This window comes from Indicator indicator, chromosome 29 (genome assembly GCF_027791375.1).
Source record: "Indicator indicator isolate 239-I01 chromosome 29, UM_Iind_1.1, whole genome shotgun sequence".
NCBI lineage: Eukaryota > Metazoa > Chordata > Aves > Piciformes > Indicatoridae > Indicator > Indicator indicator.
Genome location: NC_072038.1, coordinates 1,547,605 through 1,567,370, shown reverse-complemented (window position 1 = coordinate 1,567,370; position 19,766 = coordinate 1,547,605). Strand labels below are relative to the sequence as shown.

Below are 19,766 nucleotides of genomic sequence, written 5' to 3'. Positions count from 1 at the left end.
GACGTGTTTAAAGGTGGTTTGGATGTGGTACCTGGGGGTATGGTTTAGGGGGATGAACTTTATAGAGTAGGGTTCTGGGTTGGACTTGGTGATCCTGAGGGTCTTTTCCAGCCTGAATGTTTCTGTGATTCTGTGATTCTGTGTGTTTGGCTTGGCTCCCTCCACCAGCAATGAACCCAGTGGAGCGAGCCTGTCTCACCTCATCTCACCTCAGCCCCAAAACCTCCTGGACCTCTCATTCAAAAGTGTTTGAGATTCCAGTGGGGAAAAGGGTGCTTGAAAAGCCCCACATGGTGGGAGAGGTGTGAGTTTGTAGTTGTGTGGACTGCAGGAAGCTTCAATAGCCCAAAATATACCTTGCAGGTGTTCATTTGCCCCTTGCAATTCTCCTCAACCCCAAATAACCTCTCAGTCCTTCTTTCACAGAGGGAGAATGCAGTGAGGCCACATAGTTTGATGCTCTTGGGATAAGAAGCCACTGGTTCAGCCTGGAGAAGAGAAGGCTCCAGGGAGACCTTAGAGCTGCATTTCAATATCTGAAAGGGACCTACAGGAAGGCTGGAGAGGGACTGCTCAGAAGGACCTGTGGGGATAGGATGAGGGGCAATGGTTTGAAACTGGAGCAGGGCAGATTGAGGCTGGACATCAGGAGTAAGTTCTGAAGGTGGTGAAATACTGGAACAGGTTGCCCAGGGATGTGCTGGAGGCCCTGTCCCTGGAGACATTCAAGAGCAGCCTTGATGTGGCCCTGGGAAGTCTGTTGGAGGTGTCTCTGCTGACTGCAGGGGGGTTGGGCAAGATGACCTTTGAGGGTCCCTTTCAGCCTCATGCAATCTGTGTATCTGTGATGGAAACAGAAATCAAATCAGAGCTGCCTGGTGCATCCTGAGCAGGACACTTATCTCCAAGCTTGGCATGCAGGTGGAGAGCAGTGGGGTGATGCCATTTATGGGGGATAAAAAACCCCACCCAGCACAACTGCTCTCTGCTGGAGGCGTTTTAAATGAAACATTTAACTAGCTGAGGTCGCTGCCTTCAGTTCCATTCAGAAGGGCACTGAATGGACTCCTCAGCCACTTCAAAAGGCTGTGGCAGCATGTCCACTGTGGTGCAGGTCATTCATGGACACTACAGGAGATGTGAAAACATCTGCTCGGCCCATGCCTGCTCCTTTCAATACAGTGACTCCCCTTGCTAATAATTGTCTGTGTTCTGTCATCTAGAAAGGGACTTTGTGTGCCTCCCAGGTATTCTGATGCTAATTTGTTTAGTTAAAAAGGAGAAGAGGCTAAACAGATGTGAACCATTTGGCTAGGTTGTAGTTCATTTGTTAGGAAGTGCAAAGGATTCTTGGCAGGATATTAAATATTACCTTGGCTGCTCACAAACACTTCATATTTCAAGAGAGGAAGGGAGGTAGGGACTGCACTCCATAAATCAGCCTTTTCAAAGAGACAGAAAAAGGCAAACATTTGATAAATCTGTGTCATTATACCCCAAGATCAAAGGGGGTTTTACATATGTATTTATGCAACTGGCAACCCAGGAGACAATAATAACAAACATAGATCTCTGACAGCTCTACACAAATAAAAATTAGCCGGTTCTAATCTGTAATTATCTGGGAACTGTGCGAGGCAGGAGGCTGCTAGCAGCCAGGCTTTAAGCTCCTAATGCTGAGATGCTGAGCGAGTGTGAAGTCATTCAGAAATGCATCAGGAAGTTCCCTGGGCAAGGGACTGCAAAAGCCACCAGCTGGTAGCTGGGCATGTGCAGACCTGGCCTGGTATTCCGAGCCCAAACCAGGCAGGCAGCAGTTGTCAGAACCTAAAGTCAGCAGGGAAAGCAGTGTTCCACACCTGCTAACTGCTTTTATGCAGTATTTCTGCAGATGATCTACCAGCTACCTACCTGAAGGATCCCTGCAGATAGGAAGATTGCCATCCCTGGTCTCCCTCCTGCTTGCCAGTAAGCTGTAGATTCGTGTTTACTGCTTCCATAGCCCAGCAGGATGGAAACACAACCCCGATCGATGAGTCCTGTCACTTCCCAAATTAGGCTGGGTCGTTTTGTTACAGCCACAGAACTGGAGATAAAGGCTCAGGGGTGTCCAGGAACAAGCTTGATGAGACCCCAGAAGAGCTTTGCAGACTCAAGTCAGGAACAAGCTTGACAAGGTCCCAGAAGAGCTTTGCAGACTCAAGTCAGGAAGAATATTGAAAAGACCCCAGAAGAGCTTTGCAGACTCAAGTCAGGAAGAAGATTGAAAAGACCCCAGAAGAGGTTTGCATAGACTCAGGGAAGTCAGGAAGAATATTGAAAAGACCCCAGAAGAGCTTTGCAGACTCAAGTCAGGAAGAAGATTGAAAAGACCCCAGAAGAGGTTTGCATAGACTCAGGGAAGTCAGGAAGAATCTTGAAAAGACCCCAGAAGAGCTTTGCAGCCTCAAGTGAGGAAGAAGCTTGACAAGACCCCAGAAGAGCTTTGCAGACTCAAGTCAGGAATAATACTGAAAAGACCCCAGAAGAGGTTTCAAATACTCAGGGAAGTCAGGAAGAGGATTGAAAAGACCCCAGAAGAGGTTGCAAATACTCAGGAAAGTCAGGAAGAAGCTTGAAATGACCCCAGAAGAGCTTTTCAAGGAGCAGGAATAACAGGAAGACTGAGGGGAGCTGCAGTGGCTGTTGCTTTATTCCAAGGACAGAATTTAGTGGTGGAACTGAAAGCTCTGCAGAAGCATCAAGGGCCATCACCTCGCTCAGAAAAACCAGGAGCAAACAACCCCACGGCCAAAGCCACGCCGACACAGGAATCAGAGCAGGAGAAGCAGCATTATGTCATCTCACCTTTCCTTTTGGCCACTCACTGGGCTGACTTCCTATTCTCCTGTGCTGCTTTCAAATGACTTCAGCAACTTGGTTTCTGCTTGCTCCCGAGGGAAACTTCCACAGTCTATAGATTTCACTGGTAGGAAACTCCTCTTGACAGCCAGACGATCTTTCCCTTTACTCAGTTCCATCACATCACTCCTACTTACGCCTCCTTGGAGCGCCCTGAAAGGCGCTTCTCCATTGAAGCTGCTGGAGTTATGTGAGCAGTAAATTTGGCCCGTGGCACTTGGAGAAATAGATATTAAACCCCCAGGGAGGAATTAGGGGGGTGAAGGGAGGGAGGGCAGTGGGGGAAAGGAAATGGTTTCGGGTTGAGAGAAACAAGATCTCCCCTTACATCTGTACAGTGGTGCTGCCCCGCTGGGAGCGCGCCTGGGGCTCGGCAGCAAAAGGCTGCAGGAGGCAGGGATGTCCCTGGGGTGTCCTTGGGCACTGGTGTGGTTACAGAGCCACATCTGAGGGCTCAGGGGTAGTAGGTGGCACTTGGGCTTGGGTGCAGAGCAAGTGACTTGAGAGCCCTGGGTGTTTCCCTTGCCAGTGCCTGACCTGTTTTCACAGAATCATAGAATCACAGAATTGTTTCAGTGGGAAAAGCCCTCTAAGATCATTGAGTCCAGCCATCAACCCGACACCACCATGGCCATTAAACCATGTCCCAAAGTGCCATGGCCACACCTTTCTCCAGGTAAACCTCCAGGGATGGGGACTCCACCACCTCCCTGGGCAGCCTGTTCCAATGCCTGACCGCTCCTGCAGTAAAGAAATTGTTCCTGATATCCAACCTAAAACTCCCCTGGCACAGTTACAGGTCATGATCCCAGTGATCCTTCCCACAGGATGGCCTTTCACCCCCAGGATGGCCCAGCTCCACCATTTAGCTGTTTCCAGCTGGGATGGTCACTGGCTGCTGGTCCAGCAATCCTGACCCACACAACTCTCACTGCAAGCTGTGCCTCCATGGCTTAATCCTACTGCATGCATTTGTCAGAACAACATTCCAAATGTCCTGGGCTCTTTTTCCCTGCTCTTCCCTGACTGTGATCACATGAATATGAGCCCAGCAGATGTGTGCAGGGCTGGGACTGCTGTGTTACAGAAAGAGAGGAAGCTGCTGACAGACAGACACACAAGATTTACACATTAACCATCCTCAGCTCCACCTGCCCACAGGGTGCACTGCAAAGGACATGTGTGGCAGAGAGGAAGAGAGGGGACAGGAAGAGGAGAGGGCACAGAGGAATTCTTAGGGTAGAAGAAGTGGAATGAAGTTATGTGGGATCTCTATTCCTGGGTCCCTGCAAGGGAGCAAGGGTTGGGCACATGGATCTGTGGCTGAGAAGCATCTCAGAGTACTGCAATTGATCAAGAAGGACAAAATCAAGCATTACAGATGCATGAGTGTGGAAGAGGACACACAGAAGCTTGCAGAAGCCTCACATCAAAGCCTTACATCTCAGTGTGCTCGGTGCTGTATGTTTGCCAACAGGACATGCTGGTGGCTTGTCACCTCCTTTCTGGTCAGGTCACTGTCTGGGTTGGGACCAAGAGCTTGATTTTGGGAACCTGCTCCTATTTAGCACCCCAGCAAGGCTGGCTCCTGCAGACAAGGGTGCCCCTCGCTGACAGACGAGGCTTTGTGCTTCAGAATAAAAGAAGCTGAGCATTTCAGAACTGGCCTGGTCTGGGGCAGGGAAATAGCATTTCATAGAATCACAGAATTGTCAAGGTTGGAAGGGACCTCAAGGCTCAGCCAGTTCCAACCCCCCTGCCATGGGCAGGGACACCTCACACTACAGCAGGCTGGCCAGAGCCTCATCCAGCCTGGCTGCAAAAACCTCCAGGGATAGTGCTTCTACCACCTCCCTTTTAGCATTTGCTAAAAGGATGTGTGGATTTTCTAGCTGAAAAGAGGTAAAGCAAGAAGGTGACACTCAGCACCCAGCACAGGGGCAGCACTGGGAGATGCTGCCTTCTGCCAGGCTCTGAGAAGATGGTGGAAAGCACCTGGCTGCAGCTGTAAGGAGCATGGCCTGGGAAGAGCCACCCAGGGGGGATACTGGTGAGGTGAATCCACAGACCTGACCCTTCCTCTGTCCTCACATCTGACCCTTCCTTCCTCAACACACCTCTCAGCTTGAAGGCGTGTTGAGTTCTCTGCCTTCTGCCCTGGTTTTAACAAGTGTGTTTTGCAGAGCCAGCCCATCTCACTGGTGCTCCACTAAGTGCCACCATGACCCCTTGTCTGGGCCTGCACCTTCCCACTGCTGTGTAACAAATCAATCACCAGGAGGTGGGATCCAGAGACTGTACTGATGAAGCTCAATTAGTTTATTGATTAAGCTCCCATTATGATTCAGGGGCTCTGCAGCAATGGCACAGAGCAAACCCAGTCTCACATTTCTGTTCGTGCCCATTTCTTTCCATCCCCTGCTTCTTCATGATGTTGCTCTCTTGGCCTCATCAGTGGGGCACAACATGCGTGGTTCTACCACAACTGCTGCATGTGGGATGTTAAACAGCAAGAGCCTTGTCCCTGCTCTTGAGGGGTCAGCAGGTAGGAGGAGACCAGTCTTGCTGGAGACCTGCTCTTGAAGTGGCACCAAGTATGAGGAGACCAGCCTTGCTGGAGCTCTGCTCTTGAGGTGGTACCAGGTATGAGGAGACCAGCCTTGCTGGAGCTCTGCTCTTGAGGGGTCAGCAGGTACAAGAGACCAGCCTTGCTGGAGACCTCCTCTTGAGGTGGCAGCAGGTATGAGGAGACCAGCCTTGCTGGAGACCTCCTCTTGAGGTGGCACCAGGTATGAGGAGACCAGCCTTGCTGGAGCTCTGCTCTTGAGGTGGCACCAGGTATGAGGAGACCAGCCTTGCTGGAGCTCTGCTCTTGAGGGGTCAGCAGGTACAAGAGACCAGCCTTGCTGGAGACCTCCTCTTGAGGTGGCACCAGGTATGAGGAGACCAGCCTTGCTGGAGCTCTGCTCTTGAGGGGTCAGCAGGTACAAGAGACCAGCCTTGCTGGAGACCTCCTCTTGAGGTGGCACCAGGTATGAGGAGACCAGCCTTGCTGCAGACCTCCTCTTGAGGTGGCACCAGGTATGAGGAGACCAGCCTTGCTGGAGCTCTGCTCTTGAGGTGGCAGCAAGTATGAGGAGACCAGCCTTGCTGGAGCTCTGCTCTTGAAGTGGCAGCAGGTACAAGAGACCAGCCTTGCTGGAGACCTCCTCTTGAGGTGGCACCAGGTATGAGGAGACCAGCCTTGCTGGAGACCTGCTTTTGAGGTGGCAGCAGGTATAAAACCAGCATTGCTGGAGACTTGCTCTTCAGGTGGCACCAGGTATAAAACCATCATTGCTGGAGCTCTGCTCTTGAGGTGGCACCAGGTATAAGGAGACCAACCCTGGTAGAGCCTTCTGCACAAGGTGGCAGCAGGCATGACCTGTGCCCTGCTGAGCAGACATGCAGGCTCCAGCTGGAGGCAGGTGGGTCAGTCTGGAGGATGGAGCCACAACTAGTTCCCAACTCTCTTGTCCAAACCTCACCCCCTTTGCCCCCCCTGCTCCAGGGAGAGCTCAGCCCACATGGGCTCAGCCCTCCTCCTGACTGACCTTTGCTCAGATGCTGTTTCTGATCGCTTGCCCATTTGCCATTCCTGGGGAAAAGCCTCCTGACGTCCCACTGTAGAAGATACAATTACAATCGAACCTGTCTTGGGGCTATTTTGCTTTAAAAGCCAACCCAACTTTTACAAGCTCCAGCTGACATATATTAAGGGCTTAAATCAAACTTTCTGTGACATTTTGTTGATATTATCCTGGCTGGTGCTGGTGGACATAAGGAACAAGGAGAATTATTCCATCTGAAGGGTTTTCCTCTTACCTCATGGCTGTAGGAACGTGCAGGGGAGCCACCTCTGCACGCCAGCAGCAGGTTTTCTGTTTTGAGCTGTGCAAAACACCAAGTAAAGAGGTGAGTAAACCAGGAGAGCCAGCCTGTACCACCCATGGAACGACTGCTGCCCACAACTGTGATTCATGCATTGCCTAGAAGTGTCCTCTGTAATTCTCCTCACAATTACCAGTCTGGGCTGGCTGGCAGAGCCTCACCAGTGCACAGAGGGGAACTAGAAAGGAATTCCTCCTGCAACTGGATTTCATCTCTGCTTGGTTGGTCTCACCCCTCAAACCACAGAGAGCCCAGCAGTGCTGTCTCTCTTTTGGGATTGTTTGCTGTTTGATTCCATAGTTGAAGTGGAAAACACCTTCTTGTGCCATCTCAAAATCTGCTTTGCAGATGCCTGATCCTGGAAAGGATGAGGACCAGTGGCACTGGTACTGATGGAGGTTTGGGTTTCTTAGCTCTGTGTTAACCCACTTGAGCAGATTTTGGAGAAGTCAGGCATGCGTCAGGGTCTTATTTCACCTCTTCAACCTGCCTGGTTTAGTTATTTTTTCAACTCCAATTTGTAGCAGGGATTGCTTAACTGGATGCTCGTATCACAAACAGGAACCAAAACAGTTCACTCCTGCACAACACTTTCCATGAGCTGATGTAAAGGTGTAAGAAGCAGTCAGCATCATGCTGTTGCTTGTGACACATGAGAAGATCGAGACCCTTGGTAGGGAAAAGATTTGGGGTTTGTTTAGTAGCAATATAGGTTCCAGCAAAACCTATCTCTGCCTGGAAATGAGGGTCTCAGAGCAGATGGTGTTGTGGGAAGGGTCTTCTCAGCCAAATGCTTTCCCGGGCTGTGACAAAGCTCACCAGGTATTTGCACAGGCAGGGATTTCAGTGCTTTGAAAGGTGTGGCTCATCAAAAAGCCAGCAGACTCCAGAAGAATCCAAATCCCTTGGGAAGGAGGAGGAAGGAGCTGAGATGCCCCCAACACCATGATGCCTCAGTGTCCAGCCACTTGCTGGCCAGTCCCTGCAGCCGTCGAGGGTTAAGGAGTGGGAAGTCCAAATCTAGCTGGGGACAGGCAGGAGTGCAGGACTTTCTGACTGCTCTTTCCGTTCTGCAGCCTCCAGAGGAGGGACGCAGCCATGGCAGGGGGTGTGCAGCTGTGAACTCTCCCGGGACGTGCCCGCCGGGTGGAAAGGTTGGGCTGCTGCACCCTGATCTAGCTGAGACACTAAAAGAAACGAGGGAAATGTGAATTGACAGGGATAAAAGCCAAGTCTGATTAACATTCTTGAGTGGAAGCCTTGGGGGATGGACAGCGCGTGGGGTGACTCAGCCAGAGGCAATAGGAATCAGGGTGCTCCCCCCACAAAGCAGGGTCCTGGTTCACCCAGGCTGGGGACAGACAACTGAGAGCCCAGCTGTGGTCTCTATAGGGAAATCTTCTCAAATTTCCTTTTCTTTGTGTTTTTACAGCACTTGATGATGCTGGAGACCCGAATTCACGTCTGCAGCATCCTCCACTCCTCGGTGGTTGCCCGCGGGGCTCGGACCGTCCCGTATGAGCCCGTCCGAGCCCCGCATGCAACCACCAAGGCGAGAGACGGCTACGGAGCCTCAGCCCCGACGGCAGAACAGGAGGACCCGCCCCCTAGTGCCTGCCTTCGCCTCCTCAACCAATGAGTCCTTTCCTTTCCTTTCTCCACCCCACCCCTGCGCCCCACCCGTTCTTCCCATTGGTTGCTCCGCCCGGCTCATTATGCGGCAGAGCGCGGGTTGTGATAGGTCGACGGCGCTGCCCGTCGGCCGGCCCCTTGGTTCCCGCTCTCCTCCTCCTCCGCCACCGCCTCAGCTTTTGCCTGAGCTGCTGCCGGCGGCGGGAGAGAGCGGGATGGGGCTGTGCTGAGAAAGAGCGGCTCCAGTAGTGCCCATGAGAAGCCCGGTACAGCCGAGCCGAGCCGGGTCAGCTCCAGCCATGCATCCCGCTGCGCCCGCGGGCACATGGGGCAGCGCTTGAACCGCTGCCTCGATGTCCCCGTCGCGTTGCCGCCTCTGAGGCGGAGGCTTCTGCTGCTCTTCATCATGCTCTTCCTCTGGCTCTATATGTTCTACTCCTGCGCTGGCTCCTGCGCCGGGCTGGCCACCCGCGGTTCTCCCGCACCTCCCCGCTTTGCCCCGCCGCTTCCTCACCTCCTCCAGCCGGCTGCGGGAGAACCGGGCGAGGAGAGCAGCCTGGAGGAGCAACGGGCAGCGCCCGACTCCGCCAGCCCCATCTCCACCTTCTTCAACGGCTCCGGCACGAAGCGGCTGCCTCAGGCCATCATCATCGGTGTGAAGAAAGGGGGGACCCGGGCGTTGCTGGAGTTCCTGCGGGTGCACCCCGACGTCCGCGCTGTCGGTGCCGAGCCCCACTTCTTCGACCGCAACTACGAGCGGGGACTCGCCTGGTACAGGTAACCGCCTCCCAGATGGCACCGCGGGGCTCCGGGGGAGGTGAGCGTCGGTCCCCCTCCAGGTCTGCCCGGCCCGGCCCTGGGTGCGCCCGCCCGAGGCGCCGGAGCAGGTCGGGGTTGGAGAGGCGAGCGTCGGCTCCGCTAGATAGAGGCAGAGATGTGGTGCTGGGGGACGTGGTTTAGCAGCAGACTTGATAGAGTTAGGGACTGGTTGGACTCGATGATCTTCAAGGTCTTTTCCACCCGATAACGATTCTGTGGTTCGAAATACGCCCTCAAAAAAACCCCAACCCCTAGACCCAGCGTGGAACTTGCCTTCCCCGCTGGTGCAGGCAGCGGCCGGGTGTTCGCAGACTTTCTGCTCTCAAACCGTATTTAATCTTTAAATGAAGGTTAAATATTAATTTTTTATTTTTTTTTTTAACGCTCTTCGTTCGCTGTGCTTTTGCCGGAGCGTGTTATTTCATCCCTACAGCTCGGGGTGTTGCCGAGGGGTGGCTGGCATGCCCAAACACCCTGCAGATCGTTTGCTCCCAGGAAAGACACGTTTGGGGGGAATTTTTTTTTTTTTTTGACCCATACTGGGAGAAAAGCAGCAGCCGGGACTGGCAGGCTGCAGCCCCGCGTTGCAGATAAAACTTCCCCGATCGCTTCCTACGCTCTTTCTCCGTTAACTTTCCCTTCCCCCTGTAATCAGCTTTTATAGCTGAGAAATTGTTCAGCCTTCCAATTTCCAGCCCGGCGCTGGGGTGCGGTGCGGTGTGTGATGGTGTAACGTGTGCTGGGGGAGATGGGGGGAAGGGAACTTTTTGTCTGGGGGGGGTGTTGGGAATTAAAAAAAATCGAAATACTTGGGATTTCAGCCTGCCAGGGTGGATGGAGAAGGGATTGTGCGTGATGTCCCTATGCGGGTTTGAGGAAGGCGATGGGTGTGGAGAAGAAGCGCGGTGCTCCTCAGCTCTGATGGGACACGCTGTGCGTGGGGCTGAATCGCATTTCAGCTTCTTTTTCATCCTTTCTATGATTAAAATCCCTTTATCAAGAATATTTAGAACATGTCTTTCTGCTGAGTGTTTACAGGCATACTAAAGGAGCAGAGATGGAAGCTTTTGAAGCTGGATGTGAGCTGTGAAGTTATGAATTTTAACCTCTTTGTAGTCCTGAAACTCCCACCCTGCCAGTCCGATTAGGGTTGTGTCCTTTTTTTTTTTTTTTTTTTCTTTTTCCCCCCTCATGTTAGTGAAATGAACGCTGCATAAGATCTGGCCAGGAGGAAGTCGTGGTTGGAAGCACTTTTGTTTCATGAAATTCAGGAGATGCAGCGTGTGGGTCCCACAGCCACCCAGATGAGATCTTTATACATTCAACTGGTTTCAAAACCAAACCAGAAATATCTCCGTTTTTGCAAGGAGAACTGGCACATAACCCAGCAGAAAACCTGTCAGGATTTATTAGCAAAACAGTGTCATACATGTTGAACTCTGTTTTTAATTAGGCACCTAAATTAGACCATAAAATGGTTGATTAATCTTTTACAAGTAAGAGGTGGAAGGGGAGAAGGAGACAATAGTGCTTATGATGGCACTAATCTGTTAGCCCAGATGCAGTGGGCGAAAGTCAATATTTCCAGGAGAAGCTGCCATCAAAAGTCCTTTGTAACTTCTTAAAGTATCACCCTTAGCTAGCTTAATTTTAAGCAGCACAGGCCCCATCTCTGCCTACTACTTACTTAATTACACCTTTGCCAAAAAAGGGATGTTTTAACCGAAATACAGCAAGCCTTCAGCTCTGGGTGGTGACACTGCCAAGCAGCGAGCATGAGAGATGCTGAAGGTCTCGAAAGCATTCGGGTGCGGTTTGCTCCGAGGATCCCGGTATGTCTGGCTGGCTGTGGGACTGAGACCCAGATCGATTGGAGGGAGAAAGACTAAAATGCCAAAATGTGGAAGGAAGATCTATTTGCCCAGCTGAGGAGACAAGTTGGTTGGTAATTTTCTGTTATTCCTAACTTCAGTATGAAGTTTGTTCCCATAAATTTCAGTGGTAGAAATCAGATCCTAACTAGTTCCAAACTCCCCCTGACTAAAGTGAATCTTGGCTTCTCCGTGCTCCTCAAGAGCATGCTTAATTTCTCCAAGCCCTAATGAGGCTTTTATTTATTATCTTAATGTCAGTAAGGAGATGTGTTTGTATTTTCTTGTTAATGGCCCAATAAAAATCAGATTAAAACCACTATAAAATATCTGCGGTGCCAGCCCTCGCGCTGGGCAAGCCTCAGCTCTGCTTTTCAGATGCTTTTGAACAAACTGACTGAACTTTGGAGCTGGGGAAGTTAACTCGTGTCCTCAGCACTCCAGTCCCTGCAGTTTAAAAGATGAAGGTGCAATTTTTTGACCCACATCTTGTTGAAAGTATATTTGATTGGGCTGGGTTCTGGCTAGGTTTGGTCATATCTGTTGGGAGATTTTGTTTGTTGGTTTAAGTTGCTCCTGCCATATCATGAAGTGTTCCAGCGTAACGCTTTTCCAGATTTCTAAGAGGCAGAAGGCATCAAAATTTGCTTATTTTAGCTCAAGGAAAGCTTATATTTTGGAAAACTTATAATTAATGATATTTATATTAACTTTTGAGCTCTGTCTCAAGTTTTCATCACAGCAAATAACTTCGAAAGGAGGGAATCAAAACTTTTTTCCTTGCTCCGCTTTCTGTCAAGTGAAACAAAACTTTATTTTATTTTTCCTTTGTGTGAAAGGCAAAACCTTCCACAAGGGGAAGCACCCTTCAAGGGATGCTGTTCCAAAAAGGGAAAGGAGGGACAAATTAAAACTGATTTTTTTTTTTTTTTTCACTAGTGAGATGGCTCGAAATGTAACGGCAATAACTCCTGTACGCGGGGCGTGGTGGTGCTTTCCCCTGGTAACGAGCACAGCATGTTAACTGCTTCAAGTGAAAATATCTACCATGGCAGAGGAGAATCAGGACCCAGGCACTACCTCAAAACTCATTTTAAGTAGTGCCTGCACTTTTTGGGTAATCAAGGAGCGAGGAGCTGAGCTCTGCAGCCTGTGCCACGCATGTGTCGTCCTGCCTGAATGAGCAGCTCTGCCTGGCAGCCCCTGGGGAAGTGGTGGCTTTCTGATGGGTTTGCTAGATGGATATGGGGGGGGGGGGGGGGAAGAGTTTCTTGCAAGTCCTGAAAATCAGTTGCTGAGATTTTATTTTATTTTATTTTTTAATTGCATCTCACACAGTGATGCACTTTGGAGTTTCTAGTATGTTTCAAAGCTGTTTGTCTTATGATTAAGGCAAGAAGATGAAACCTTGCCGTTAGTGTTATGTGCGTGGTTTGGGGTTTTTTTTCTCCTTTTTTTCATCATTTTGGGCCCATGGGCTGTAGTAACCAGTCCCTCCTGCTGTGGGCTGAGTGTACCCAGTCCCACTCAACATTACTGTTTTATACTTTGAATCTGTAGCCCTCTGCTAGAAAAGCCTGGGGGCTGTAACCTCGATAGCCATGCTAGCCCGAGCTCCCCCTTCTCAAGCAGCACAGGCAGGAAACCTCATTTTCTTTTCCCCTTATTTTAGGAGGGTGAAAATTCTTAAAACATTGAGGCTTCATCTTTCTGCTATTGCTAAGCTACCTTAATTCATTCTCCACGCTGAAACTGGGTGGTTTGGGTGAGCAGGATGAGGCCCACTTGTCTGGTGGTATGCAAGGAACAACTTCTTAGACTTCCCAGTCACCTAAATAAGCATTGAGGACCTTAATATGCAAAATGCTTCTTCACAGCAATTCCTGAATCATAAGAAACTTCCTCATTTTTATTTTATTTTTTTTTAATATTTTTTTTCCCCTAGGAGCCTCTTTTTTGCCCCAGGGACTGTATATGGGGGTGAGCAGCACAGTGTTGACGCTTGCAAGGGGCCAGGCTGGGAGCAGGGGAAGGGTAAAGCAATGATGGTTAAAAGTTCAGCCTTGCTGAACCCAAAGGCAGATCTTGAGCAAGGCAGGATTTCCCCCTGTGTTTGGCTGTTCCCTGTAAATCCCAACCTTACACACTGTAGTGAGGCTTTACTCCCTGCCACTAACTGCCACCACGCTTCACAGCCTCCCTGGTGGGACACGGGTGTCAGCATGGACGCAAGCAGGGACTTGCAAAACTCAGTGTGTTGTTTCTGTTGTGCATCACAAGGTTTGTTGCTCCCAGGAAGTTTGGGAATTGTCTCAATTCACCCAACTGGACTTTGGACACGAATGAATGTTTCTGAGCAACGACCGTTTCCTCCAGCGCGGTCTCATACACTGGGTTGGGTTGGAACCAACATATCCTAAAGGACAGTTGCACACTCTGAGATGGCTTTGCAAAGCAGTTTTGCCCTTGAAAAGATTTAAAAATCAACTGTTGGCCATGTCTTGTGTTGTGCTTAAGCGAGAGGAGACTTTTAGTGGTCCCCTCAACACACGCAGAGGGTTCAGAGCCCCCTTGGCCAAGACCCGCAGCTCCCCATGACATCGCCTTAGCTGCCACGCAAAGTATGGAAGAAAATGACCCCCCAAAAAAAAGAAGGGCTGGGCTGCTATAATCAGTCAGCAAGGCCCTTGTGTTTGCATGGGATCATTCCTCTAGATCTGAGGAGGGTTGAGTTGTTCAAACAGATGGCAAAGATTATTCGTGTTGCTGGGGTTTCAGCGTGCTGCTCCCTTTCAAGCGTGTTGCCCGATATGACGCACGTGACAAGTTCTTCCCAGCACGACGCTGGGGGGTGGGGGTGGTGGTTGGGGGGGACAACATTGTCTGCCATGATCAGGTTTCATGGCCTCACCTGTCGAGCTGCTGAGCCTTTCCAAGTTGACCAAGCATTGGGGGGGACTGGTGCGGATGGTGGATCTGCCCGGCTAATCGTGTTAGCGCAGCGCCGCGCGGCGTGCCGGGAGCCTCGTACTCCTTCTTGGCATGAAAATGATGGGAATGAAAACCCATGGGCTCCACTCTGCTTTGGGATTTGTTCCTTCTTTTCTTTTTTTTTTTTTTTTTTTTTTTTTTTTTTTTAACCTCCCCTCTTTTCAAGTGGGCCATGGCAGATGTCTGTTACACACCCTGAGCTTGGGATACCTCATGGTGCTTCCCGTGAAGGCTTTGTTTCTAAAAGCATTCAGCAAGGCCTGGATGTGGTGGCTATAAAATCTCTACCCAAACCACCCTTCTTTTGAGCTGGATTTCCAACCTGCCTTGAGCATGGATTTATTTTACCATCAGGCCTCTCTTGCTCAATTCTCTTTCTGCTTGAGCCTGAATCTGGTGCTGTTAATCCTTCCAGTACCTGAAAGGGGCTTGCAAGAAAGCTAGGAAGGGACCTTTTACAAGGGTTAGTAGTGATAGGATGAGGGGAAATGGTTTTGAGCTGGAAGAGGGGAGATTTAGGCTTGGAGGTTAGGAAGAAATTCTTTCCAGTGAGGGTGGTGAGACACTGGAACAGGTTGCCCAGGGAGGTTGTGGTGCTCCCCTCCCTGGAGGTGCTCAGGGTCAGGTTGGAGGGGGCCTTGAGCAAGGTGGTCTAGTGGGACCTTGGGCAGTCTGGTCTAAGGGGGTTGGAACTGGATGATCTTCAAGGTCCCTTCCAACCCAAACCATCTGTGACTGCATCCCAAATAGGAAGAACTCGAATTCCGTGATCATTCAGCGTCAGCATTGGTGTTTCCCAGTGGTGTGACCATGGGTGATTCGTGGGTTCAAGGGGTAATGAACAGGCCAGGGCCGTGTGGAACAGTTACCCTGTGGGCTGAAAGAACAACAAATAGTGGGGCAGCTCATTTCAGTGGGGTAATTAGGAGGTCATGGGCTATCAGCTGCTACCTGTTGTCACCACGTGGCGTGTGAGGAGGGCTTGGAGGGGAGGTTTGTGAAATGACTAAGTGCTGTGCTGGGCCCTGACTTGCTGCTGATGACTGTACTGGGGCTTGCCCACGCTGTGTGGCAGTTCCACTCTTTCAGCAGCTCGCTCTGTTTCTTAATTAGCTCCTGAGAAACTCTGGCTGCTTTTTAAAGGGGCTCGGCCCTGCCGCCGTCCCCGGTGGCAGCCAGAAGGCGACGGAGTAAATGGACCTTGTCTTGACTTTCTTAATGGAAACAAGAGCTCCCAGGATGAAACATATTGATTATCAGCAGGCTGAGAGGGAAGGTGGGGTTAATTCAGGGCAGGGGTTTTACTGGTGGCATAGATTTACCATTAGGGAGTTACTCCTCGGCTGGGGGTGGTTGCAAGGTGCCCAGGATGAAGTCAGGAAGGGCATGGCATCGTGCTGTGGGTCAGAAAAGGAGCAACAGCCAAGGTCAGGAGCACAATCTCTCTGTCTGGAGCATCTCCCTGCTCTGATTAGACTTTAATTCATTCATAAAAATGATAGGAAGGTGAGAATGTCTCCTGGTGCCACGTTGGCTTCAAGCATTCCCCAGGGTGGTTTGGCTCTGAAGATGGAGGGGGACAATGGCCTCGGTGACTCTACGTGTGGTGTCCTCATACTGGGATGGGGTAAGGGCTGAGGGACATGTGGAAAGCTGGGGGCTGGCTTGCTTGGCTGCTGCCCTGCCAGACCCTGCATCCCAGCTCTGTGAGCACTCTCCTAGCTCAGGAGTCACTCAGAGAAGATCAGAATTTTGGGTGGCTGGGGGGTTAGATGATGACCGAGGAAAATGGGTGTGGAAGTGCTGCTGGCAGAAGCCCTCACCCTGATTTCTAGGCAATGAATAATTCCACTTCTTAATTTTCTTCTGTTAAAATATGTGAGCGTGGCAGGGCCCTGCCACGTGGTGGGTAGCAGGGAAAGAGAACTTGATCTGGAGAAAACTGATGCCACGTTCTGCTAACTTCTTCACATCAGTGTTGACCTCCACAGAAACACCCTGGCCAGCTTCAAAGCCACCTGTGTTTTCTCCTCTCCTTACAGAAAAGGGATGGAGAAAGAAGATCTCTGCTGAGGGACACTGTGACTTCAAGGGAGTTGGGACACTTCATGGCAACAGAGGATCTGACCCAGAATTTAATTTGCAGCCAGTGCTGGGTGCAGAGCCACGTGTTGCTAACCCTGCCCTAGATGTGGCTTTGTACAGTGTCACCCAAGGAGCTCAGCTGTGCTCACCTCTGGAAGGGAGTGCTCTTCCCTTCCCCTTGCCTCCTTGTAGGTCTTGTGCTGCTAAAATTGGTAAGCCCAGGGCTGTAATCTGGCCAGTCCTCTCAGCTAGTGCTGCTGGGGACTTGTGTGAACCCACCAAAGTGGCTGGTTTGTAATAAAACCAAGTGGTTGTAACCTCTCCAGTGAACTGGCGCAGCCTCTTCCCTCCAGAGCGTGTTCCTGGCAGCTCTTCCTGAAGAAAGAGAGAGAATTGTGCCTGGGCTTTCATTTTATGTGCCAATGTGTAATGTTCTAGGTGGATGTATGAATTTTATACATCCCTTGCTGGAAGTGAGTGTGAGGCCAAATCCTGTGTTGCCACAGCTACAGTCCAGCAGCACCAAGCTTGGCTGGAGTCAAAACACTGATTTTTTTCATAGAATCACAGAATGGTAGGGGTTGGAAGGGACCCCCAGAGCCCAACTCCCTGCCAAAGCAGGATCACCTAGGGCAGGCCACACAGGAAAGTGTCCTGATGGGTCAGAGACAGGCTCCACAGCCTCTCTGGGCAGCCTGCTCCAGTGCTCTGTCACCCCCACAGCAAAAAAAGTTTTTCCTCATGTTGAGGTGGAGCTTCCTGGGTTCCTGTTTGTGGCCATTGTCCCCTGTCCTATCACAGGACAGCACTGAAACGAGCCTGGCCTTTTCTTCTTGCCCCCACCCTTCAGATATTTGTAAAGGTGAATAAGATTTTTCTTTAATCAACACACTTTTCATGTGGGGATCTGGCTCTGATGAGGAGATGGGTCTCCAGCAGCATGCTGCTGGCCAAGGCTGGACCAGCTCCCTAAACTTGGCTGTTTAATGCAGTCCAAAACCCTAGGATCAGGCCCTCAGCAGAAAAATGCCTCCATAAAAGCCAAAATCTTTTCTAATGAACTTTGATAAGGCAGCTCGCCAACCTTTGTGTTAAACCTTCCTGTTTCAGCCCCAAGCTTGCAGCCTGCCTCCAGTATCAGATGCAAACCTGTCTTAAAACTTAAAACCCTGCAAAATACAGGCAAGCAGCACGTGGAGGTGCAAGAGACGTTCAGGGAACTGCTGGTTTGGTGACAGAGGGGTTAACAGTGGGAAAAGCAGCGTGGCCTGGCATTCTGCTGGGGTTGAGTTGTGTCGGTGTTCTGGCTTTGGAGCAGGGGCCGTGGGGCTGCAGCAGGCAGCGCTGTGGCTGTGAGCAGAGAGATCTTCTGTCACTAGGGGGAGGACGAAAGCCCTGCCTTGGTTAATCAGATGCTTTGCTGCTGCTTTGAGCTCTGAAATATTTGTTTAAAAACTGGCAAGGCCCGCAGCTTTGGCATGCCTTCGGTTTGTTGTTTTTTTTAGAGGTGTATGAGACTTGGAATGAAAGCAGGAGGTGCTGGAGGAAGCAGCAGGTGTGTCCCTGCCGTGGCTGTGCACAGTCTGTGGCTGGGTTAGCTGCAGAGCTGAGAACGTGGCTGCTCAAAGTGTATTGCAGAGGGACCCTCTGGCTTTGTTCTGCCCTCTGTCTCTGTGTGTCAGGGTGAAGGCAATGCCTGGTGACATGGCTCTCTGCTTCAAACCCCCTGCATGCCCCTCTGCTGCCACATTCAGGGAGTTGTGCCGGATTCACAGGTTGCATCAGGTCAGAAGGGACCCTCCAAGGTCATCTTGTTCAACCTCCCCTGCAGTCAGCAGGGGACACCTCCAGCTACATCAGGCTGCCCAGGGAGCCTGATATCAAGTCTGGTTTTTTTAATAGCTCCAGGGAGGGTTTCAACCACATCTCTGGGCAGCCTGTTCCAGCATTTCACCACCCTCATTGGTGCAGAACTTCCTCCTGATGTCCAGCCTAAATCTACCTTGCTCCAGTTCCAAACCATTGCCCCTCATCCTATTGTTACAAGCCCTTCTGAACAGTCCCTCCCCAGCCTTCCTGCAGGTCCCTGTCGTGTATTGAAATGTAGCTATGAGGTCTCCCCAGAGCTTTCTCTTCTTCAGGCTGAACAGTCCCAATTCTTTCAGCCTGAAGGCCTTGCCCAGGAGCAGTGGGGTCATGGGTTTGGGGGCCACCTGTAAACATCCCTATCATCTGCCCTGGCTTCAGGGTGACTGGACTGAGCAAAGTGAGCAGCCAAAGAGCCCAGGCATTGCCTCTTCTGAAGAAAAGCCTTAGCAAAGTGTCTCCTTCCTTCTTCCCCAGCACTGCACACTGAACTTGTTGCAACTTAACAAAAAGCTTGTAGCTTCCCCCCCGCCCCCCCCCCCCTCTTTTTAATTTCCCTCTCGAGCTGGTCTGGTAGCTAAGGAGCCTTGGGCTGTCTGCATGGCGTTTTGTCAAGCAGAGGGTAACAGGGGCTGTTGAGCAGCAAATGAAGCCTTGGGAGAAGATAGCAGCCTTGCCAAGGCAGAAGTGGAATAGCTGGTTAGGGTTTCAGCCTGGGTTTGCTGCGAGCCGAAGGGGCTGGGAGCTGCTGTCTGCTCCAAAGCCTCACAGTAACTGAAACACAGAAATTCAACCTCAGCATGAGGAGAAACTTCCTTACTGTGAGGGTGCTGGAGCCCTGGAGCAGGCTGCTCAGAGAGGCTGTGGAGTCTCCTTCTCTGGAAACTTTCAAGACCCATCTGGACATGTTCCTGTGTGACCTGCCCTGGGGGATCCTGCTTTAGCAGGGGGCTGGGGCTTGATCTTGGGAGGTGCCTTCCAACTCCTACCATTCTGTGATTCCATGGCAATGAGGCTGGCGCTGCCAGACAGACGGACACACTGGAGGAGCCCACACCAGTGCCCTGGCACATACCAGAGCCAGGCTGCCCCCAGAGACAACTTGAAGGTCACACTGCTAAATGCAGTGTAATAATTAATGAAGCTATATATAAACAGCAAGCTGACGTGGACCTAAAGCAGATTAAGAGCCGGGGAGTTTCCTCTCGCCTGCCTTCTTCCCACAGTCTTCCTCTTCCTCCATGGGTGAGTTCTTGCAGTTGTCACAGGCTCAGCAGTTTGGTTTAGCAGCTGCACAGCTGGGGCAGAGCCCAAAAATGTTGGGGGCATTGCAATGCCTGCTGAAGGGGATCCTCTGGCTCACCCAGTTCTCCCATCAAACCTTGCTGGTGCTGGAGGAAAGAATTCATGCAAGGTTTCTGTTCCCCCCCCCCCCCCCAAGTGGGGATTGCTTCACTCTTTACTGGTGCTTGATGCTGGGAGCAGCCTCGTGCTGGGAAATCCTACTGGGGTTTGCCTCCAGCAACAGGCATTGCAAAACTCTGGTTGCCTTGAGGCTCAGGTTAGCAAGAAGTGAGCTGCATAATGTGTTTGGTGGTGGTGGTAAGCTTCAGTGTGGGGTTGTAACCTCCACAGAAGGCACATTTGTGGGGGGTCTGCAGCTTGCAGGTG

The 19,766-nt window shown here is 51.1% G+C and overlaps 1 protein-coding gene across 1 annotated transcript in view; it reads left to right on the top strand.

The window, feature by feature from the left end:
• Positions 1–8,788: 8,788 nt before the first annotated feature.
• The window catches only part of LOC128976562 (heparan sulfate glucosamine 3-O-sulfotransferase 3B1-like), a 29,576-nt gene continuing 18,598 nt past the window's right edge, over positions 8,789–19,766 (top strand). Inside the window, exon 1 of the mRNA XM_054393856.1 lies at positions 8,789–9,240. Within this exon, the coding sequence (XP_054249831.1) occupies positions 8,789–9,240 (452 nt within the window). The remainder of the gene's footprint in view (positions 9,241–19,766) is intronic.